The following is a 21,334-nucleotide window of genomic DNA, read 5'->3' on the forward strand; positions in this document are numbered from 1 at the left end:
GACGAGAAAGGCCCCATTAACACCGCCTCGGTCACGAGTATTGGTTAAGGTCTCGCTTTGCCTAATTAATAAGTGTGCTGAAATCCGAGTGGAATGAGGCGCAAAACAGGCTTTTCTTTTCACGATTTGCATGATTAAAAAAAAAAATCACAATAACAATATGAAAATTAAAAGGGATAATATTTCCGAACCAGGGACAGGAGCAAGTGCTACTTGTTCTCTCTGCTCGTCCGTCGTGCCCCTGCCGGCCGCGTGTCGGCGCTGTCTCTCTTCCCGACGGAAGGCGCCGGTGGGCGGGGCCGGCCGCACGCCATTGGCCGGCGCTCTCCGCCGCTTCGCCCTGCGATTGGTCCGGGGCATTTTTAAGCGCGGGCCGGGGGGGGGTGCGTGTGTAAGGGGGGGGGTCCCGGACCCCCGCTCATCCCAGGCAGCCACGGCTCTCGCGCACTGTTTACTACAGCCTGAAATGTGACACACCGACCTCCGCAGGAATACCGGGACACACACCAGACTTCGCCATGACAGTGGATTTGCTCGCCCTCTTCTGTCTGGTCACGGCGGCGTCTGCGGTGGAAGGTAAATGTCGGGGTGCCGCGGCGGACGGACTTTCATTATAGGGGCGCACGTGGAATAACGGGAGCTCGTCCCGGCTAGATTTCTCCACAGCGGAGACCCGGTGGAGGAATATCGCGCTTCATCGGTTGGATTTAATAATAATAAAAAAAAAAGTCAAAAGAAAAGAAGTAAAAAAAAAGAAACGTTCGGTCTGTGTTTGAGCTGTCCGGTACCGGGCCGGAGTCCCGGTGTCCCGGTGTCCCCGCACGGCTGGCGGAGGAGCAGGGGCTCGGCTGGCAGATGGCTGTTGACTGGAGGATTCAGTAATGCCAGCACCAACACCTTGTGTAGTCAGAGGTGTGTGTGAGTGTGTGTGTGTGTGTGTGTGTGAGGGGGGTTGATTGATTTCCATTTCGGTGGTCAACATATTCTCCAGCCTCAGATTTGTGCCCCGGTGGTTGTAACAGGCTGTCTGTCACTCCGTCTGTCTGCCTGCCTCACTGCGAAAAACACCCCGTCCAGGACTGTTAAATTACATCTTTTATATCGCCAACAAAAAGCCGCTTGTACGCATACTGAACATGTGGCCAATCTTTAAAATGTATAATTAAATATTCGTACATGCAGCCATAATGTAGGGTCACTGACAGGTCCAAATGTGGTCTGTAATAGTTTAAAAAATGGACTGTATTGCTTTTGAATAAAGTCCCTTCAGATTTGAAGCAGAATTGGTAAGTATGTTACAGTAAATGAGACTCTTTGCAATGGCACTTTCGCATGGTCGTTCACCGGGAATAAAAAAATAAAATAAAAATGGCAGCACGAAAGCCATAAACCTGTCCGAATGGCGCCATGGCGGCTGCTGAGCAGATGGGTGTGCCTGCTGAATACGGATGGAGGACGAGAAGTAATTCCCCCAATTTGATGGGTAATTGAAAGGGAAATGGCCTTTGGCAGGTTAAAATGTTTGCTGATCCCCGATCTGTTGCTTCTCCCCGGGCTCAAACTGTACCGTCCACGTCTCCCGCGCCCCAGATAATCAGATTACGTGCCCCTAATCGCCGAATCAACCCAGTAATCACAAACAATGTGTCAAAGATCTGCCTGCCACAATGGGGGACGTGGACAGGGCCGCCGGACCATCTGGGCGTCAGCGGCTGATTGGGCCTCGCCGGGGCGCCTGCTGGGTTAGAACCGGGAAGTCCGGCTTCCAGAAGGGTTTCCAAGAAACGTGCGTCCACGCGAGAGCGTTATCTGAGATGTTGTGATCCACGCAGAGGACGTCCCGAATGCTGTTTTAACCCCCCTCCATGCCTGTAGGTGGCGCTGTAACTCCCCGCTCTTCGTGTAGTTTCTGCAGCACAAATACGAGCGTGTTATCCGGCACTGATGTATGTGTGACGCGTTTGGGGTTATAGGTCAGGTTGGAGGTCGGGCTGATACATCAGCGTTTTCACCAGAAAAACACGGATTCGCTGTAAAGAGAAATCCACTCTGGAAGCTATTTTTAAAAAATCACCCGAAACGCCAGATCGGACAGGAACGTTCCCGTTTTAGAGTGGACAACTTTGCCCCTCATCTCTGGATTTGTGGAAGGAGGGAGATGGATGGCGTGTTGGCTTCTCTCGGCGGCCTGTTGGACGCGTCCACCGGCTCCCGCGGGCGGAGAACGTCTGGTATCGTGGTGTGGGCTGTCGAGAGATGAGCTGTAAGGGGACTGGACAGCCGCTCGGAGGTTCTGTTGTTGGAAACGGCGCCCCCGCGCATGTCTTTTTTATCCGTCCCCTCCAGCGTGGTGACTCTTCCTTATTTTCCCCTGATGCTCTCTGTCGGCCCTTTCTGGTCTTCTCCACCTATCGTCCTCTCTCTTCCGCTACGTCGCCCCTCCCTCTCGCGCTCCTCCATCTGACACTTTCTCTGTTTTCCTTCTCCATCTTGTAAGAGCCCCGAACTCCTTTGTCCCCCTCTGCCCTACTTGACTGGATTTCTCCGCAGAGCCGAAACAGCCTGTGGGCGGATGAGGGTGCCGCGTCCCCCTCCATTCGGGTCCATCGCTCCTGTCCGCGAGCGTAATTGAGCGGGCCGGTTTGGGACTAATTGGTTTGAGGGCCAACATGAATACGTGTTGTCTGAGTGGGGAGAAGTGCCATCGCTGTTGTGAATAATGATTTGCTTGTCTACTCATTCCTTTCTTTTTCCCGGCCCTAATGGCATGCAAATTGGGTTCTCCGTCGCCATGCCGGCCGGTGATTTATTTGCCTACTTGCCTTCTCCCCTCCGCGTTTGGCCGCGCTCGATGACGTGCTCCCCGTCTTTTATCCAGGGGCTGTGCTAATGCGCCGCAATCAGCGCTGTTTATTTGATCAACGAGCTCGGCCTCCGTTTCCCGCCCGATGCTCTGTGACCTTTGCCGAGCTGGTCGGGAAGACGGGGGGGTGGGATCGGAGCAAACCTTCTTCCCCCCCACCCCAACAAGTCCCAGACGTTTCTGGGCCAGAGAACAATCCCGAGTATCTCCAGCGTCAGCCTCCGGGCTTTTAATAGCTAAGCGAGAAGCGTTTATTCAAATGGCGGCAGGATTGATCCGGTAGCCGCGATTTAATCCATTAGGCGCGTCTCGAACAGCTGCCAGAAGCTCCAGGTGCGTCCAACTGCGCAAATAAACCGCAACGACCATACATGGGCCGCTCAGACATGGCCAACAGATTCCTGGACCGGGTTTGGCGCGTATCCATTTCATTTCCCCATCTTACCATCAGCCAATAAGAGGTCAGTTCAATAATGGCCCCAGCATTAAACCTATTCATCACGGGACGCTCCGGAACGCTTATGATCAGCATTTCCTTTCTCTCGGCTGTCAGCTCTTGGGTTTCACTGGACACCTAAGCCATTGGAGTTTTAATGGGACCGTCCTATCAGATGATGGCACCAATTGTACGAGTCCATTAAGTTGCCTATTTACGAGCCACTTTATTTGAGCTCTTTAGAGGTGGTGGTAGCAGAGCTGAGGCTGGGTTTATTATCTGCCGTTGGATGGTAAAGTAATGGGTTCCCATTCAGGAAGAGCCACTCGCATTTGCCTGGCAAATAGGTATCAAGGTGTTTATTTCGACATCTTCAGCTCAGACCATCTTCAGGCGAAGAGAACAGAACAGAAGAATATAACGAAGCGATCAACTTGTGGTTCAATATGGTTGATGATTTCGAGTTCACATCACGTTTTTCTCGCGGTTTTTTAAATGTGATTGAAACCATTACCTCAATGATAGAACATTTACAAAATATAATTTGTTTCTTTTTTGTCAAAAGTGCAATTAAAATAGCATTTTGTAATGAATTCAAATACATTTGCCAAAAAATTTTTTTTTTTTTATTGGATCTCCTCAAGTCAATCTATGTGCATGTGTTTTGGTGGCAGAAGGGCGTGACCCAGCAGACGTGTGACGCAGGGATCCTGGACCTGTTCGGGTATCTATGCTTATCGTTTGGGTAAAGCGTTGCGGGGACAGTCCAGCTTTTTTCGCTAGAGGTCGGCCATGTGTCGAAACAGCGGCAAAGGTTGATCATGCTAATATTGCAATGCATTTTAATCCCAACCGTATTTGTGGCATCGTCACATCCCTACAGTAATACGGTTTAATTTCAGTTCCCCCCTTTCTTTCCAGAGAGGTAGAATATTGACGTGTTTCGCTCTGGTGATGACCCCGCCACTCAGGACTGGAGTAGAAGCGCTATTATTGGCCAAGATGGGCCCGATGTGAAGATGCGCCATTAATCCGTAATGGATGCATTTTGCCAGAGTGCAGACCCTCGTAGTACCGATCTCTTTCCCCTCACGCGACTCTCTGCTCCGTACGTACGAGATTCGATTGACCTCCAGCTGCATGAATTGCACTTGTACGAGTAGGTCTTGTGGCGTGGGCTCTTCTTTCGTTTTATTACCCCAGATTTGGAATCTGAATCGCAAGAGCCGTCAAGAAGGCGTTTTTTTTGGCGCCACTCTCGCCCAATTAAAATGTTCCAGGCCAGAACAAAGCTGTTATCTGTATAAAATATTCTGGATCTGGAACGTCCATGAACCAAAGCAAGGCCCTCAAAAACCTTAATCCCGGAGCAGAGACAAGGTCCCAGGTCCTTCTGAGGAGTCTCGTAGTCAGCGTTTTCCCGCAGGCATCTCCAACTTTGCTGACCTTTTCTCGCGCTAAAGACCACTTTGGTATCTCTGTGTGTGAAGTGTGTGTGTGTGTGTGTAGCTGGGTTCCCCGGGACCTTCTCCAGTTCTGCTGTGGCCTTTTCTCCTGTCCTCCCGGTCCCTGACAAACCGGAGCTAAGCATCTTGGGAGACTCGGCGTGTCCCCAACTCCCTTCCCACCTTTGCAGAGCTCACCTTACCCACAGAGTCATCCGAGCCTGGAGCAGCTTTACAGCAGATGGTGGAGAGGGGGAGGAAGTGTGTATGTGTGTGTGTACATGTGTGTGTTTGGTGGTGCAAGAAATAAGAGACCTTGTTGTTTTCCCGTGTTTTTTTTTCGTCTCGCCCTCCTTCTTATCTTTTAAGAGTTTCCTGGGTTCTGTTTTTTTGGGGTTTTTTTTTACAAGGCTGTCTGGGTTCTAATAAAGAAAGGAGAACGTTGACCCGCACCTGAGCTCTGCAGATGACCCGCATATATCATGGTCCAGACCGACAGACTGTGCCACCTGCCAGACCCGGCATAATTCCACCGCCACTGGTGCGGAGAACCCAACGTGTGCAGAGAAAGGGTGTCCAGTACTTCTGGGAAGTGCTAAATACCTTCCCGCGCCTCGTTTGGGGGGACTCGCTTCTGACTTTCGCCTCGCCGCGCTTGGGGGGGTCGGGTGACACGACCGTGTCAGCAGAAACCGGAGCCGCTTCAATATTTCCAGGAGAGGGGATGTTGCAGAACGCATTGATTATGGAGAGTCCTGTTTCCAGAGATTTTTAACAAGGCCGCTCCTGGGGCTTCTAGCTTTACAGGCCGGGACTCAACAAGGCCTCGCGGTCGGGTGCAGCGCGAGTCGGGGTCCCAAGTTAACTTTCGTTCCCTCGGTGAAGTGAAACACTAATCTCGGGCTCTTTCTCAGTTTACACGGGCCGCTGAAATTTGGGGAGCTACTGGGACGAAGAGCTTCATTTATTATTCCTTTAACTAAATGGGGAACAATTTAATTGTTCCTTAAATCCTCCCGGGGACAGGAGGTCCCCCCCATAAAACTAGAGTTACACGGATGTGTTTGGTCGATAATTGGTCAATTCTGCGGTCACTCTATATCACTGGCGTCACTCACCTGTTTATTCATTTATTTTTCATTTTAGTGTCTTTAAAGGTTAAACGTCCAGTGCAATGAAATAGTCACATGATTTATCTATTGGAAATAGCAGACAATTTAAGTAGATGAGATTTGAGAGCGATATGGTGACCAATAGACATCTCTACTCAAGTCCTTGGTCTGTGATTTTTTTTCGTGACTTTTCCTCAGTTTGGACGGGGAGCTGGATAAAACCCCAGGATTTGTCTCTGGACTTTATGGGATTATGTCTAATATGAATAAAAGTCCTGGCTTTTGTAATGAAGGTGTCAGTAACCTTCATTGTCTGTGGTCCTGAAGCACTGGGAAAAAAAAAAAAAATTGGCTTAAACTTTAATTTAATTTGCGGATGCACACGGGCCAGAATATGGGCAGCTTGATGGTAAGGGAACATTAATCTTTGATTAAAGAGCAGTTTATCTGCACATTTCCGAGTGCTCTCCGCAGTGCCTGGGCAGCGCTCTCTACAGCACGTTTGATGTGCAAAAGGTGGAATAAATGTGGTTAAGAACATAAAGTAATGGGCCTCTCCACCATCCCATTAACGCTGAGTTATGGCCCCTTTGCCCATCCGGGGGTCGCGACCTCTGCACATATTTCACCACACGTCGGCGTGAATGTAATCTCTTCATTCGCGCGTGGACAGTGCAGCTGGGAGAGTCGGGGGGACGGACAAAGGGGACGATTCTGTCAGGAGGCCTCCTCCTCTGCTTACTTTCATTTCATCTTTCCTCCTTCTTCTTTGGGAAAAGATCCCCTGCGGTCTCCTTGCTGGCTGGCGTGAGCGCGTTTTTTCGAGGTAATTAAGTATCGATTTTTAAACAGCGGGCGTAATGGGAAATGGCCGGCGCCCCCCTAATTACACCGCGCTGCCAGGTTGGCCGAGGCGCGGCGGGAAGAATGACAGGGCAGAGGTGGGTCCGGTCCCCGGGGCCAGATAAGAGGTGGCCGCTCTGGCCTGTCGTTATATTACGTTAATTAGCCGCACGGCGGACTAAGCCCGTTGCGAACTTATCTCCAAACTTCTCCCGGCGTGCAAGTCCGGCAACGCCGCCTAATCAACAGCATCTCATTAATCTAAGCTTAAGTGCTGAGGTCAGTGTGTTCACAGGCGGCTGTGTGCCGCATTTAAAACACTGCAAACAAATGCCTTCCTGCTTTGGGAGCGGACATGAAATCGGGGTGCCACTGAGGTCCCCTTGAGCAAGGGACCGTCCCCCCACACACTGCTCACACATTAAGGGTGGTGGGTTAAATGCAGAGGACACATTTCATTGTGCTGTGCTCATTCACTTTAACCATCTCCACGTTACAGGTAACTAGTGCTTTTTTGGAGGCGTGTGTCTCTGTCATACATAATCTATATGTTCTCTGTTTGTGTCTAACATTTGGCTCAAAATATCACCATTTTGATTGGTTATTAATAACATTCTAAATTGGTGTATATTAGAGGTGTGAACCTTCACTTCTCACAATTCGATTCGATTACAGTTATCAATGGCTTGATATCAATGCATCGCAATGCATCCCATGCATTTTCTACATGGTCACATGAAGTGTCCAAATACAAGGGTTAAGGACGCCTGAGTGGACGCTTTGATTTGCTACAGTGAGCAGTGGGTGTGGCTGTTCATATATACTGGTGGTTCTCCTTTAAATGCACACGCCACTATGCATGTAGATCTCTGGACACGCAGACACCCCGAGCAGCGCTGTACTCAGATCAGGCAGCCACGGTCACTACCGGCACTACTTTCAAATGAGAAAATGGCCAAGCATCGTCATCATGATGTAATCGATTACGGCATCGATGCAGAATCGATCATGCATTTCATTTCAGCACCCCTAGTTTAGATAGGCGCTCAAGTGAAGAGTACGTGATTCCGGTGTTGAACACAGCGCCGTCTGGGAACCTTGTTTCAACAACTTTTTATTATTCACCAGGGCTCGGATTTGGACAGATTTAGGAGACAGGCTGAGTTAAACAACTGCGAGTGGACGTTTCTGTTCTTGCTCATGATGACGACTCCGGCAAAAACCAGAGCCGGTCTTGTTAGAGCAGCATGAGTTCTGCGGCGGGACCTGGCCCGGGTTTTTCTTATTTTTGGTTGGTTGGTCAGGTCCACAAATCTGCTGCATCACCACGACGGCCCTGTTCGCACCGCAGGGGCCTTTTAGCCTTTAATGAGTTGCCACGGCAGCAGTCGGCAGAACGAACGTCCTGCATGTTCTGCGCGGCTGTCAGGCCTCGGTACGCCAGCAAGCTGAAAAGCGTCTACAGGGTGCGGTACAGTAGCAGAAACACAGTTTTCTGCTAATTTGCGACATTGTTTGCCAAAGCCTGGACACACACACACGCACACACACACACACACACACACACACGCTTGCCTGGTCTGTCTAACAAGGCAGTCTGGTGAAGCGTCCATGTTTTTGGCTTCTCACCGCTGTCAGGCTTCAATCAGACGCGCCCGCCTCATCTGAATATGAAAGCGAGGCGCGGCGCCGCGTGGAGGGCCGGCCTAAAGCAGGGGAAGGGGGATCGACCCCAGGCAAGTGCAGCCTCCGGGGACAAACCACCGGCACGGCCGCGTCCGCTGGGTGGAACAGGGCCGGCGAGCTCAGATCATTATCCGCGCGCTCTGCCTGGTGCTTGCGGTTGGGGAGCCCCACCCGGATCCCTCTCTCGGAACGCCATTAAAAACCCCCTTCACTCTTTTGATCTGAGCTTCACACGTTGCTCGATACCGACGTGCCCCTCCTTCTTCATCTATAGCTTCGCCTCTTTTTTTTTTTTTTTTTTAATCCTCGAAAGGCTTGAAAATTCACCGCCACAAAGGGGGTTGACTCCCAGGTTCTCGTGTAGGGGGTAATGAGCCTCCCTCGGCGTGGAGTGGTGTTGGCTCTGAAAAATTAATGGGGCGGAAGGATCTCCTGGAGCGAAACCTCTGCAGAGTCATGGAGCACCTGCCCACGTTTAAAGACGAAATGGACTGCGTGGCGGGAAGAACGCGAATGCGCGACGCTCTTCGTTGTGCTTGGTGTTGCCAGGCGGTTGCGTGTCTAATGATGAGCTAGACCTCTGGATCGGCTTCCGGGGTATAAACTCCGCTTCAAACACTCCGGTCCCACTCCGGAGGCTTTCCCAGGCCGGCTTTTACCGCCAGCCCAGGCATCTGTCTGAGATGTTCAGGGCAGGCGCGGAATTTACCTTTTACATACGGGATTATGCGCGTACTTGATTACATTGTCATTCTCGTCGAAAAATGGGAAAACGGTTCCGTGTCACTGGCCGTGCCAGTTAAGATCTGGCCAGAATGGGCCTAGCAGAGCTGTGAGCCAAAAAATGATCCCAAAGTGCCAAAAAGGGAGGGTGTGCCGCCAACACTTCGCTGTTTCCTGCCATCTGGAATGGGGTGTTGTACGGGTGTAATCCCTGCCAGGGGGAAACCAGAACCCCGTATTCACCTTCACAGTCAGATCTAATAAAACGAGTTTTATTATCATCACCCCTTGTCCAATAAAGATGCAATAAAGATTATCCGATCCCACAGAATGTAAATCAGTTTTTGAAACATAATCGATACAGCCCTTCATTGTGCAAGTTTTTAAATTTTAAATCATCAATATGTTTGAAAAGTTAATAATTAATACTCATCAATCCAATGTTGGCCCAACCCCTACGTAACCCTTTAACCTAGTAATGACGTATTATCTTAAGGGACATAGGCAGTAATGAAACGTTGACAGTGATGGACAAAGTCCCTTGGTTGCCTGAGGTGGATAAAGAAAAAACAAAAAACGAATGTAAACTCTGCTATAATTTCTCTTCCCCCCCCCCCCACCACTTTAAATGATTAAAATCTTGAGGTGCTACTTGAAATAGTAAATACATAGGAAATAAATAAAAAAGGGGGCGCCGCAAGCATCCGCAGATCCGTCCCCCGGTGTTCCGTGCTTTGAATAGTCGGTGTGGGCAGGTGTGGATATCGCTTTCCAGCAGAAAAGAGATCTGTGAAAGCTTATCTCGTCTCCAGCTCAGCAATTTGACCCCCCCCCCCAAAAAAAAAAGTTCCCACATCGCGACCTCAACACCATCAAGGTTGTTTGAGCCGCGCCGGTTGCGCTGCCTACACGCCGGTAAGTGCCCCATCTCGCTTACGAGAGCGTGTTGACCTTGACGGGGTGCGGAGGTCGCGATCTGCAGCGGGAACGTTTCGTAACGGAGGGGCCTTAGATGTGCCGTAATGGCCCCGGCTCGGAGACGCCGGGCTCTCACCAGAGGGCTGTACCCACGTACCCACGTTCAACACCCGCCTTAAAGGAGGAGAAGAAGAAAGTAAGAAAACGTTCATCAAAGTGATGGTGGTTGAAATTGACGGAGATGGGGGGGCTCCTGCTGCGGTGATGATTTTATTTTGATCTTCCGCTGGTATTTAAAGTCTGGCTTTCACCGTCTCGCGCATGACAAGACACAATGCGCGCACACACTCCCACACCCACACCCACACCCACACCCGCCTGCTACAGATCCGGTTAATGCAGGGATTGCCGTGGCTTTGGGCGGGAGGACGGCTCTCTTGTTTGAATGTGGATCTGGGATTCTTGGCATTTCGGCATGTGATGATTTCATGACTGTACAGGTGAGGATTAGGGCGCTTAGTCACTGATGGAGGGAAATGTCACGGCGACTCTTTCTCAGAAGATACACTCATGAAAGGCCCACGTGAGGTCATCTGATTCCAAAGGATTTTCTATGTACAAGAACGCGTACAGGATTCGTTTTGTGGCCAGCGTTCTCTGTATACACTTCCCGGCGTTAGATCGCGCTAATTTAAATAAGCATTGCGGTAAATCACGTACGGCCTGTGTAAACGCCACACTCGTTATGAGTTATTGCACATGATGCTTCCGTAAATGAGCTGCACCAACTGTGGAATGGTTTATTACCCCGTAAACAGCTTTATCAAAGCAAATGGGAATTTATTAGCCTGACACATATGGTCATGTTGTCGTTCTTGCATCTATCTATCTATCTATCTATCTATCTATCTATCTATCTATCTATCTATCTATCTATCTATCTATCTATCTATCTATCTATCTATCTATCTATCTATCTATCTATCTATCTATCTATCTATCTATCTATCTATCTATCTAACCGCTGCAAAAACAGGTAGAGGTAACATAGTGAAGAAGAGAAGTTCATTTCTTTCGAACCCCCTCCTTTGCAGCACTATTGTCGTTTGGCCTGCGACTGACGTCAGCACATTTGTAATGGACACATAATAATGGGATAATCAGCAGAGGGAAAACGCTCACAATTAACGAAGCGACAGCAGCATGACAACCCCCCCCCCCCCCCCTTCATCTTTTCTTCTTCCGTCCTCAGCTCCTGGGACGGATGAAAGGTTCTTTTGTAACCGTATCCTGTTGGGCAGTAAGAAAATGAGTGATAAAAACGGGACTGTGGGAAGAATGCGGTGGATCGGCAGCAGTTTTTTTTTATGGTGGGGGTTAATATCAGTTGAGGAAGTGCTGGTCGGTCTGAAACAGGACCTCTAGAAACGCGATCCTCCCGACCCACCCATGCCACAACCACAGAGGAACAATGCATCCCCTCACCAGGTCCAGAAAAAGATGACACCGGTGAAAGTGTAACTATGGAGGAAATTGCCCCGCATTTGGCACGCAATGATTGGGAAGAGAAATATGGAACTTGGCTGCAATTTTTCTCTTTTCCCACAGACCAAATGCCTTAATTATGCTAATCCTCTAATTCCACCCAATTGGCTTATGGTTTCCAGTACGCAAGCCAGTGGCTAATCCTGCAGGAGACTGGGGGACTGTGTGGATGAGAGGGTGAATGTGTGAACGAGTGAGAGGTTGGAGGCGGGATTGGTTGGGGACGACGAACCGTGTGTCACCGTCCCAGGGACTTGGGCGAGATAACAATTCCTCCATCGGTTTCCTGTAATCCCTGCTGTCATGCGGGGGTCCTCAGCGGGGTCATGGACTCCCTGTGAATGGACGAATGACCCTGTTAACCGCGCCACAGCCACTGGATCTCCTGGCCGGACCTCCTCGCCACGCCGTATGATGGCTCCATCCATTCCAGTCGGAACCAGGGGTGGGCAATTAGCGGCCCCGAGCCAGAGACCTGTCACCCCCTATTTCACAGCTCTGTCTTTTTGACGATGCGCTCAGAGAGCGGGTGTCCTAGTGTGACACCTGCTGCACCGCGGGGGTCGACAGGCCTCTGTAGGTGAGGGGAGTGAGGATGGAGTCATGTGGCTAATGGAGACCTCAAAGTTAATAAACTGAATTTCGTCGGCTTCCTGGGTTAGTAGTAATGTGGGGAGAACATTATGCTGCTGCTCATTTTAAGGGTTCTAGCTATTTGGTTTTCAGGGACAAATTACGGTGGCTAGACGGCTGGGTCATGGCATCTCCAAATATTTCATTTACTGTCCTGTAGTTTTGAAACCTGCCCTTTACACTGTTGGCCAGTGTGTTATGTTACGTTGACGGGCAAAACCTGTTATCAACACCTCATTTTCTGAAATTCAATGAACTATTCAGCTGTACACGTTCAGGAGAAAGTCTTGCTTTTCAAGAGATCTTTGTCAGATGCTGCTCTTGATACTTCCAGCAATATTGAGTATGTTTTAAACGCTAATCCAGCTTCTTTCATGTTGGCGAGTGGAGCACAGGGCATAGAACAGCTCTGGGTTCTACCTGAAGTCGGCGTTCCTTTCCCAACTTGCTCTCAGCGTTTTTTTTTTTCTTTCTGTGATGTCTGCTCAGCATCTAATGCCCTTCTTTTTTTGCTTTCTTCTCTTTGGTGCAATGTTCTGCATTTATATGAGGCGAAGCCAAAGGCTAGAGCTTTTTTATCTGTCTGACCTTGTGAGGAAAGCCCTCACTGTGCAGACCCTAAACCACATCAGCAGAAATGCAAACCATGCAAATACATGTGCGTATTGGCAGCGTTCACCTTGGCTGTAGACTGCAGATGCTCCGCTTTCATCAGAGTATCTTAGATTGGGGCGATGTGGGAGCTTGTGGGAAAATCATTGTCAACGAGCCTTTATGAACTGACAGAAACGATGCGAGACACAACGTAAATGATGGTCATGTCAAAATAATTATTATAAAGTTATTATTAAGTTATTATTTAGTATTTCTGTTTTTTTCTTTCTCCCAACTGAACGCACAGATGATATCACTTCCTCAATTCACATTCATGACATTATTTAGAACACCTTCTTTACAAAGAAGTAGAAAAGAAAACAGAATTTGTGGTGGAAAAATTGGGGCCCATGAATGGATGTACAGTATTCTTGAGTCGATAAGGTAACAATATTATAATAGTAAGATAACAGTGCTTTAAATATGAAATGGGTTTGACTAAAATATATATATTTTTTGTCTATTCTACTTGTACTATTTTGACTGGGATAAAATACTTTTACTAAAACAGAGACTAAAATACAATTTTCATTAAATAGATCATGTATAATTCTGGTTTAAATCTGACTGAAATGCTCAGACATTTAGTTGAATTAAAGTTGACTAGACTAAAATGAGTCTGGACGTGACTAAGACTCATAAAAAACAAAAATGGCGCAAAGACTACACTAAAACTAAAAGGCCACCAAAAACAACAATATGTTGCATTTTTTTCCGTCGCATTTTACATTGTATTTTTTATGCCAAAGAGAACATTTGAACCAGTCTGAAAGGCAAGCTGACAGGGCACATGTCCATTGGAGAACGTGCACCATGTCTCACTGTTCACTGAGTCGCCCAAATTGTAAATTCAGAACAAGGAGTAAAGTTTTATTGTCATAATAATATAATGCTATTGCCAACTTTGCAGTAATTTCAGCAAAAAAAAAAAAAAAATTCTGCCCTTCAAAAGCCTTGGTGAACAATTTATTGCCACATGTGTTTTGCAATACAGCAAAATTCTTGGACTATAGTGTCAGGTAAGGGCAGTGTAGAGTAAAGGACATAAAAGCTGCAGATAAAAGAGCCAGTGGGGATATGTAACAAAAATTAAATTAATGACTATACACATCAATGACACATGCAATATTAGGTAATTGCATACGTCAGAAATGAGGTAGCAGTGGTAAACTGATGTAACGATGCACATTAGGCTCATGGGGCAAACTAGGTGGCGCAGACTAGGCAAATATTATATATATAAATATGACACGTTGTATCGAATTGTGTTGTATTGGGTGGGAACGAGGAAATGGTCACTCTGTCCATTCTGGACTCTGATGACTGTCTCTGAATCATGTGGTGTGCGTGGTGCTGCTCCCGTAGCATTTACCAGAGGGGAGCAGGGCGAGGCGGGTGCGAGCTGGTCGACTTGCTTCCATGCTGATGAACTCATCTCCCCTCTGACAGTGGGCGTTGTAGATGGTTTCGTTCCAGTCGGGGACCATGGACAGGTTTCACAGCTACACTGTGATGCATCCAGACAGAAGGCTCTCAACTGTGCCGCTAAAGTACGTCGGGGCTTTTGTTCCCACGTCAAAACCCTTCTTTTGGAAGAAAACGTACTCTGCTAAATATGATTTGTAGGATTCGCTCTTAGTTAAGATCTATCCCTGGTGAGTATAGGCGTCTGTATTTTACACTGGATTCTTCACAAAACTGTCATGAGTCAGCAGTGAGACTTTTGAGCTGTAGAACACTTGCTGGTCATGATCTTTTTGAGCATTTGCTGCTCCTGTGTTTCCTGTACATTGCCGTTATGGCCATGATGGGGCTGGCTGGCTTGCTGGAAGTTTCTAGCACCTTGTATCTGTGCAGATGCCTCTTGTCTGCGTGATGGCCAATAGTGGCCCACGTTTCGTATGTCTGCACCTCATCTTGAATGAAGGAAATCCATCTTTTGTGGCCAAGTTCTTGTTCGGAGCATCGCATTCGCGGCCCCGCAATGAAAACCGCCTGCCGTCCTTTGGAGACACAAACGGGCTTATACCACACGCTCTGGAAGGACGTTGGCGTCCGCCGCGCCAGTTTGTCACCCCCGAAATCTGCTTTCCTTTCCTTTTCAGCGAGAAGGGGTCCCTCGCTGAGTGCCGGACACGTCCCTTTAGAAAAAGTGTGAAAGGGAAGGGAACAGGAGGGCAGGGCTGAAAATTGAGGCGTCTTTTGAAAGAAGAAAATAGGTCGTGGAGCCACCAAGGGTCTTGCACAAACAAGCTGGACACGTCTTTTAACCGTTCACGCCCCAAAATCTGGCTGGTGGCGCACGGAAGGGATCGGAGATCACGTTCAGACACATTTCCAGTCACATTTCCACATTTCAGTCACATTTCCATTGATTCCATCAACTCAGAGCTCGCATGTACTGCTAAAAGGTTTATGCTCCTTTAGTTGCGTATTTTCGGTGACATGGTGTACGAAAGTTTCTGCTGTGTCAGGACGTGGGAGGAAGGACTTCTCATGAAAGGTTCTCTCGCTCGTTCCCATAAGGAGCCACCTCACTTCAAAAGAGGCTTTGCCTTCCTGCATAAGCAAAGGATCCACACCTTCCCATGTGCGCTAGAGGGGCACCTTATGGCGTTCTTTCGGTGCTAATCTGGACCGATACGTCTGGTGCTGCGCACAGATGCACCTCAGGAGGAAGAGCAGCACGCGGCCATCCGTCACAATAACATCATGGGGCGATGAGTGAACCCGCGAGAAGGTGAGACAAAGCGGGCTGGAAGGGGACGACGGGTCTCCAGTTTCCCGCTTTGATATTCTTTTTATTTGACGTTGTCTGACATGAGCAAGTGGAAGCTTTTAAGTGAGCAGGTTAAGGCGACTGGCACAATTTCTAAAATAAACATCAACCGGTGACAGTCACGCACACCGAACACCTCCTACTGATGCTTAGTGAGCCTTTCATGTTATATTCATTACCGGTTTTTATCCTTATTTTCACACACACACACACACACACACACACACACACATATACATATATATTTCTTACTAGGCAACATGAAAAGTGTAAATGTGGAATATAAAGGAATACTTTTCTGGAGGCAATGGATAAACCAGCCGGTGCTTTATTTTTACTTCTTCCCGGTGAATCATGTGAGGGTTTCGCGATGGTACCTGGAAATCGACCCCTTTTCCTGCTGCCAAAAAAAAAAAGGATTAAAAGAGCGAGAGACGATGTTCCATCGTCTCTATTCCGCAGATTTTTCTTTTTCCCTGCAGCTGAATGGGAGTAATGGGAGGTTACTTGACCCTCGATGCATTAGCCATGAAAAACAATGGAAAAGGGGAAAAGTCGTTTACTGGAAGCCGGAGCTGTCGAGGGCCTTTGAGTGTGGGAAGAGTGTGGGAAGAGTGAGAGAAAAAAAAACAATGGTAATATCCCCCCTCCTTTTTTTTTCTTCTAAAAATAATAATAATAAAAAAAGAACTTGGCCCTTGATTTGATTTCTCATGTCGGCTTTTTTTTTTTTTTTTTTTTTTTTACGATTCTGCGCCGGGACCTTGGACGCGGCCCCAGCTGTTCAACAGGCGCTGGAAAGCCGACAAGGGGCCACGCGATGGCCCCGCCCCAGTCGCAGGGGCTTGGCACCGGGTCTGAGGCGGATTGTGCTCAGGTTAGGGGACACTCGACTGCCACGGGGATCAACAGGACTCTTGACACATGGGTGGCATGGCGCCCACGCCCTCTCCTGTGACGTATGGAAGTTCATCCGTTTCAAAAGCCCTGCCGCGCCCTCCCTCATCCCGCATTTTGCCAAGAGGAAGCCATTACGGCAAATAAAACAAGCTCGTTGGCCGGCTGCCCATCCTACGGAAGGAAATTTATTGAGCTGCCGGCGTCTTCTCCCCGCCGTTGGCCCTCGTTGTCGGGGCGCGGCCCCCGAATGAAAGATGCGGGAGTGCCGGGCGGCTTCGGTGTTCAGGAGGGTACGAACGGCCACTCTGATCATCCAGGCGTTCTGACGGCCGGATAAACACTATGCCGTGCGCGTAAAAGAACGAGGGAAAGTCGATCTGTAGTAAGGGCGAGAAGGCGTGTGTGTGTGTGTGTGTGTGTGTGTGTGTGTGTGCGCTCAGGCAGTCGTGGGTGGAATAAAAACGATAAGCGGCCGCTCTACGGAGAGCCTTTCTTGCCGTTCCACCGCAGCTCCTCTATTCCCTCCACAATTAAGACTCCTCAAGATCTTGTTTAATTAGCATTGCTGAAGAAGCGGGGTTTTCATTTTCCGAGTTGTACGCCGGTTTCCCTTTTCGACTCTGAAGGATGGCTGCTTGGCTGCTGGATCTCAGGAGGAATTCCGATCAAAGAAATTACCAGTGAAGAAGAAGAGAAAAAAAGCGGCAATTTCTATTGCTTAGCCCGAGCAGGCAGGGTCACATCCTAACCTTGTGCTTCATCACGTATTCGAAATCTGGTAAAAGGGAGCCGTGGCCTCGCTGGCCTTCGGGCCCCTCGGAAGCAGTCTGCTGTACGTCAGGGAGAGGGCCGGCCGGTGGAAAATTGAGGGCGGAAGCGCCGCTCACGGGGAAAAAGCTATTAAGACGTGTTTCCTATGCCTGTAATGGTGAGATGTGGAAGGCGGGAGGGGCCTATTTTCTCCCCCCCAAACGTCCCCGTCCTTTATTCATCTCGTTCCTGGATTCACTGCCATTTGAACCTGACACTTGTGGTGTGTTCATCTGTTTCCTGAATTGAGCCGGGCGTTTAGGTGCCAAGTCAGATTGGTGGAAGGAGCTGGTTTGTCGACTTCTGCCGACTGCGTCCATGTTACGTGCTGTAATAGACGTTACGGATTGATGTTATTTATGCTAAATGTTGCAGGTGTGATGAAAGAAATGTTTTTGATCAGCCTCTTTTGCATAGTTTGCTTTAATTGTGATAAAAAGTTTGCATAATTGTGATAAAAAGACGTTATGGCAATAAAACATTGAGCGGGTTTTGAATCCGCAGTTCACATATTATAACCGCCAAGATATCCCTCATAGTTGACAACATTCTGTATATAAAGCCAGAAATATACTTGCTGTGAGCTACATATGGTATCCGTACACAGTTGCTGAACTATTCCGTACTGTGTAATGTACTCCTTACCACCAGGAGTCAGTATCGAGGCTGCAAACCAAATAAATGAATGAATGAATACCTGTATGAAAGTGAAAGTGAAGTGATTGTCATTGTGAAACACTGCAGCACAGCACACGAAATGTGTCCTCTGCATTTAACCATCACCCTTGGTGAGCAGTGGGCAGCCAGTGTGGGGGGACGGTGGTTTGCTCAGTGGCACCTCAGTGTCACCTTGACGGTTCGGGATTCAAACCGGCAACCTTCTGATTACGGGGCCGCTTCCTTAACCGCTAGACCACCACCGCCCCACCACTACCACTTAAAATAGTGTACGCAACACTGCCTGTATAAAATTATGTAGGAATAAGCCATATACATTCTGTTCATTTTTGATTATGTGCACAAAAACCGGCGCAAAGAACGCAGGATACGAACCACGGCTGTACGTGTGTACATACAAACATAGTTAACAGCAAGTATATTTCTGCTTTAAGGGGCTTGCCTTTCCATAATAGCTTACATAACATGTCTGTTTCACCCTCTATTTGTAATGATGGCTATTTCAGTTGCTGCAATAATAATGAACCGTCCAAAATCTAGAAGATTCTGACAGTTCATTGTCATGAATTGCCTATTGCGGGAGGCGACAACACATTTTTTTTTACGTAACATCACTGAATAGAGACACACACAACTCTCCCTTGAAATGTGTTAGCCAAAGCCCTCCTGATCCGGGCGATGGTGATTTTCCGGCTTTTCTCTACCCGTAAGCCCGGTGTGAAGCGCCTGTGGCCAATGAGAGTCGGGGGGGAGCTGAGACAAGGCTTGGATTTGAGGAGTCGAAAGAACCCTGGGCTACAGCATCACCTCGTCTTTGTGCGACGCTGTAAAGGAAATGTAGTAAGGGTACGGGGTTATACTGTACGCGTCTGTACGTGGCGGCCGGTCATACTAGATATTTGACCGTCTATTCAGCTGGAAAGGTGTCCAACCTGTTGGAACTGAACCAACAAGCTTGGGTTGAAATAATGCACACGCAACACACACACACACACACACACACACAGAAAGTCAGCAGAGAGCAGGGGAGTTAATTATTTCTGACGTGCCACGCTCCGTCCTAATAAATCACTCCATTATCTAAAGTGATTGGCAAACACCGAAGCTCATTTCCTGCATGGAGGCGCGGAGGTACGCCATTAAACCCGCCAGGCTTCCTTCCCATGACCGATGCACGCGGTTCCTCCGGGTCCCCGCCGAACACGAGTCAGCAAGTTCGCCTTCCCGGACGGAAGATAATGTGACGCTTGTTGCTGAAGCGCGAGGCCGTGGGTGACTGATGGAAGCTCCGCCCTTCAGATGGGGAGGCCGGCTCCAGCAGCTGTGTCTTGTCACCGCGACAACAGTGGCACGGGCCCATAGTCGATGGGGGGGGGACGCGCCCTCATGACTAGCCAGGTGTCGGGCGCCCCCCCCCCCCCCCTCTCTCTCTCTCCACCGTCTCTTCCCTCCCCATCCCAGAAAAAAGCCGAGATAAATCACGGCCCGTCGAGGGCGCGGCAAGCGTCCGCGTGATTTATAGACGCCGGGTAAAATAGGCCATCTCCAGTTCCCCTCTCCTCCCCGGCCCGGGGCCCGGGGCCCGGGGCCCGTGGCGGAGCCCCGCTCTTCATCTGTTTGTTTGTTGGGCCCCGAGTCCCCATGATGTTCCCTCTCGCGCGCCCGCGCTCTGTTTCCTCAGCTGTGTCATCGCTCACGTCTTGCCAGGAGCCGAGATGAGAGGAAATGGGAGTTGGAATTCTGAGGAGCACCTGCGTTTCGGGCCTCAGACGTACGGCTCGTGCCAAATGAGCGCGGGGAACGAGGGGCGGGTGGCGAGGAGGGAGGAGGAGGAGGAGGAAGGAGGGAGGGAGGGAGGGGCGGCTCCGAAGCGGAAAGTCAAGTGAGCTCGGCGAAGCGTGCTAACGCGGTCCTCGCTAGAAAATCTGTCTGCTCTCGCCTGACTTGCCCGCCTGCTGCCAGCGCGGCCCACGCAGCCGCCACCGCCGCGGTGACTCAGTCGCCTTCATCTCCCCTGACACCACAATCCCGGCTTGGGCCCTCGGGGGCCCGGAGCTCTCCGTCTGCCTCGGACGCGCTCTGTGCTCCCACGTGTGTCCACCTGCAACATTCGGACGGCCATCCTTCACTCCTTCCACACCTAGAAACTCAACCACCTCTACAACTACTAATACTTCTATTAATACTACTGATACTAATACTAATAGGGGCGGTGGTGGCCTAGCGGTTAAGGAAGCGGCCCTGTAATCAGAAGGTTGCCGGTTCGAATCCCACTGAGCAAAGCACCGTCCCCACACACTGCTCCCCGGGCGCCTGTCATGGCTGCCCACTGCTTACTCAAGGTGATGGTTAAAAGCAGAGGACATATTTCATTGTGGCACCGTGTGCTGTGCTGCTGTGTATCACATGTGACAATCACTTCACTTCACTAATGATAACAGAAAGCTAGAAATACATTTTCCTACAAATACGCAACGGTGTTGTCAGAAGGCGTTTACTTTTGGTCTGAAATGCTCCTGTTTGCTCGCTCCAGATTCCTGGTTAGTTAAACTCAATCTGAAGTTCCGAGCAAAAACACTACAAAGCGTGCAGCACGAGGATGTTGGTGATGTTCTTTAAAAGAGTGAAACCACAATTGTCTGGAGGATTATGGGACGACAAAAACTGTTAAAGCTCTTATCTCTTCACACTTTCTGCTGGGACTCGCTGTGGACGCTTGTCTGGCTTCTTTTCTTGGCACATGCTTAGAATTGAAGGGCATGATGTTGTTGTTCTTGGGTTCTGGGGGAGGCATTTACGTATGAGCATAATTTTATAGCTGTACGCGGTAAACCTGGTGTGCAGTAACAGCTTTGGAGGTCTCGTGAGGCTTATCTGTTCCACGTTGTCATGTTTTGTCTCGTTTTTGCTTCATTACGTGATGGATAATACAGTAAAAACCAACGCAATTGCGTTAAGGTTTGTGCGGTCACTTAGGCCTACCTGAAAAACGCTGATATTCATTTATAAACTTTGGGGAAACTTACTCATGGCTGATGCCTATCTTATCAGACCAATGATGCACACCGGCTCCAGAGAGAGCTCCACGCGGACTGTTGGTGCGCTGAAGAAGTCGGGGGAGCGTCGAGTGTGCTGAAAGGAATCATTAGGGCTAATCTGAGTGCAGATCCAGAGTAGCAGATATCCGACTCAGGGATGCCCCGCACGTGTACCCATGGACCCTGGCAGCCCCAGGCCGCTCAGACTGACAAATCTCTGTTCCCGGGGTCAGAGCCCCAGAGCTAATGGCTAAGGCGGGAAAACCTCCGC

General features: G+C 49.2%; 1 protein-coding gene across 2 annotated transcripts in view; it reads left to right on the forward strand.

Moving 5' to 3' along the window:
- The first annotated feature begins 402 nt into the window (after window positions 1–402).
- The window catches only part of ephb1 (EPH receptor B1), a 161,924-nt gene continuing 140,992 nt past the window's right edge, over window positions 403–21,334 (forward strand). For both annotated transcript variants that reach the window (XM_028975172.1, XM_028975173.1), the window contains exon 1: window positions 403–576. In XM_028975172.1, the coding sequence (XP_028831005.1) occupies window positions 519–576 (58 nt within the window). In that variant the 5' untranslated portion in view covers window positions 403–518. The remainder of the gene's footprint in view (window positions 577–21,334) is intronic.

This window comes from Denticeps clupeoides, chromosome 4 (genome assembly GCF_900700375.1).
Source record: "Denticeps clupeoides chromosome 4, fDenClu1.1, whole genome shotgun sequence".
NCBI classification, from domain to species: domain Eukaryota; kingdom Metazoa; phylum Chordata; class Actinopteri; order Clupeiformes; family Denticipitidae; genus Denticeps; species Denticeps clupeoides.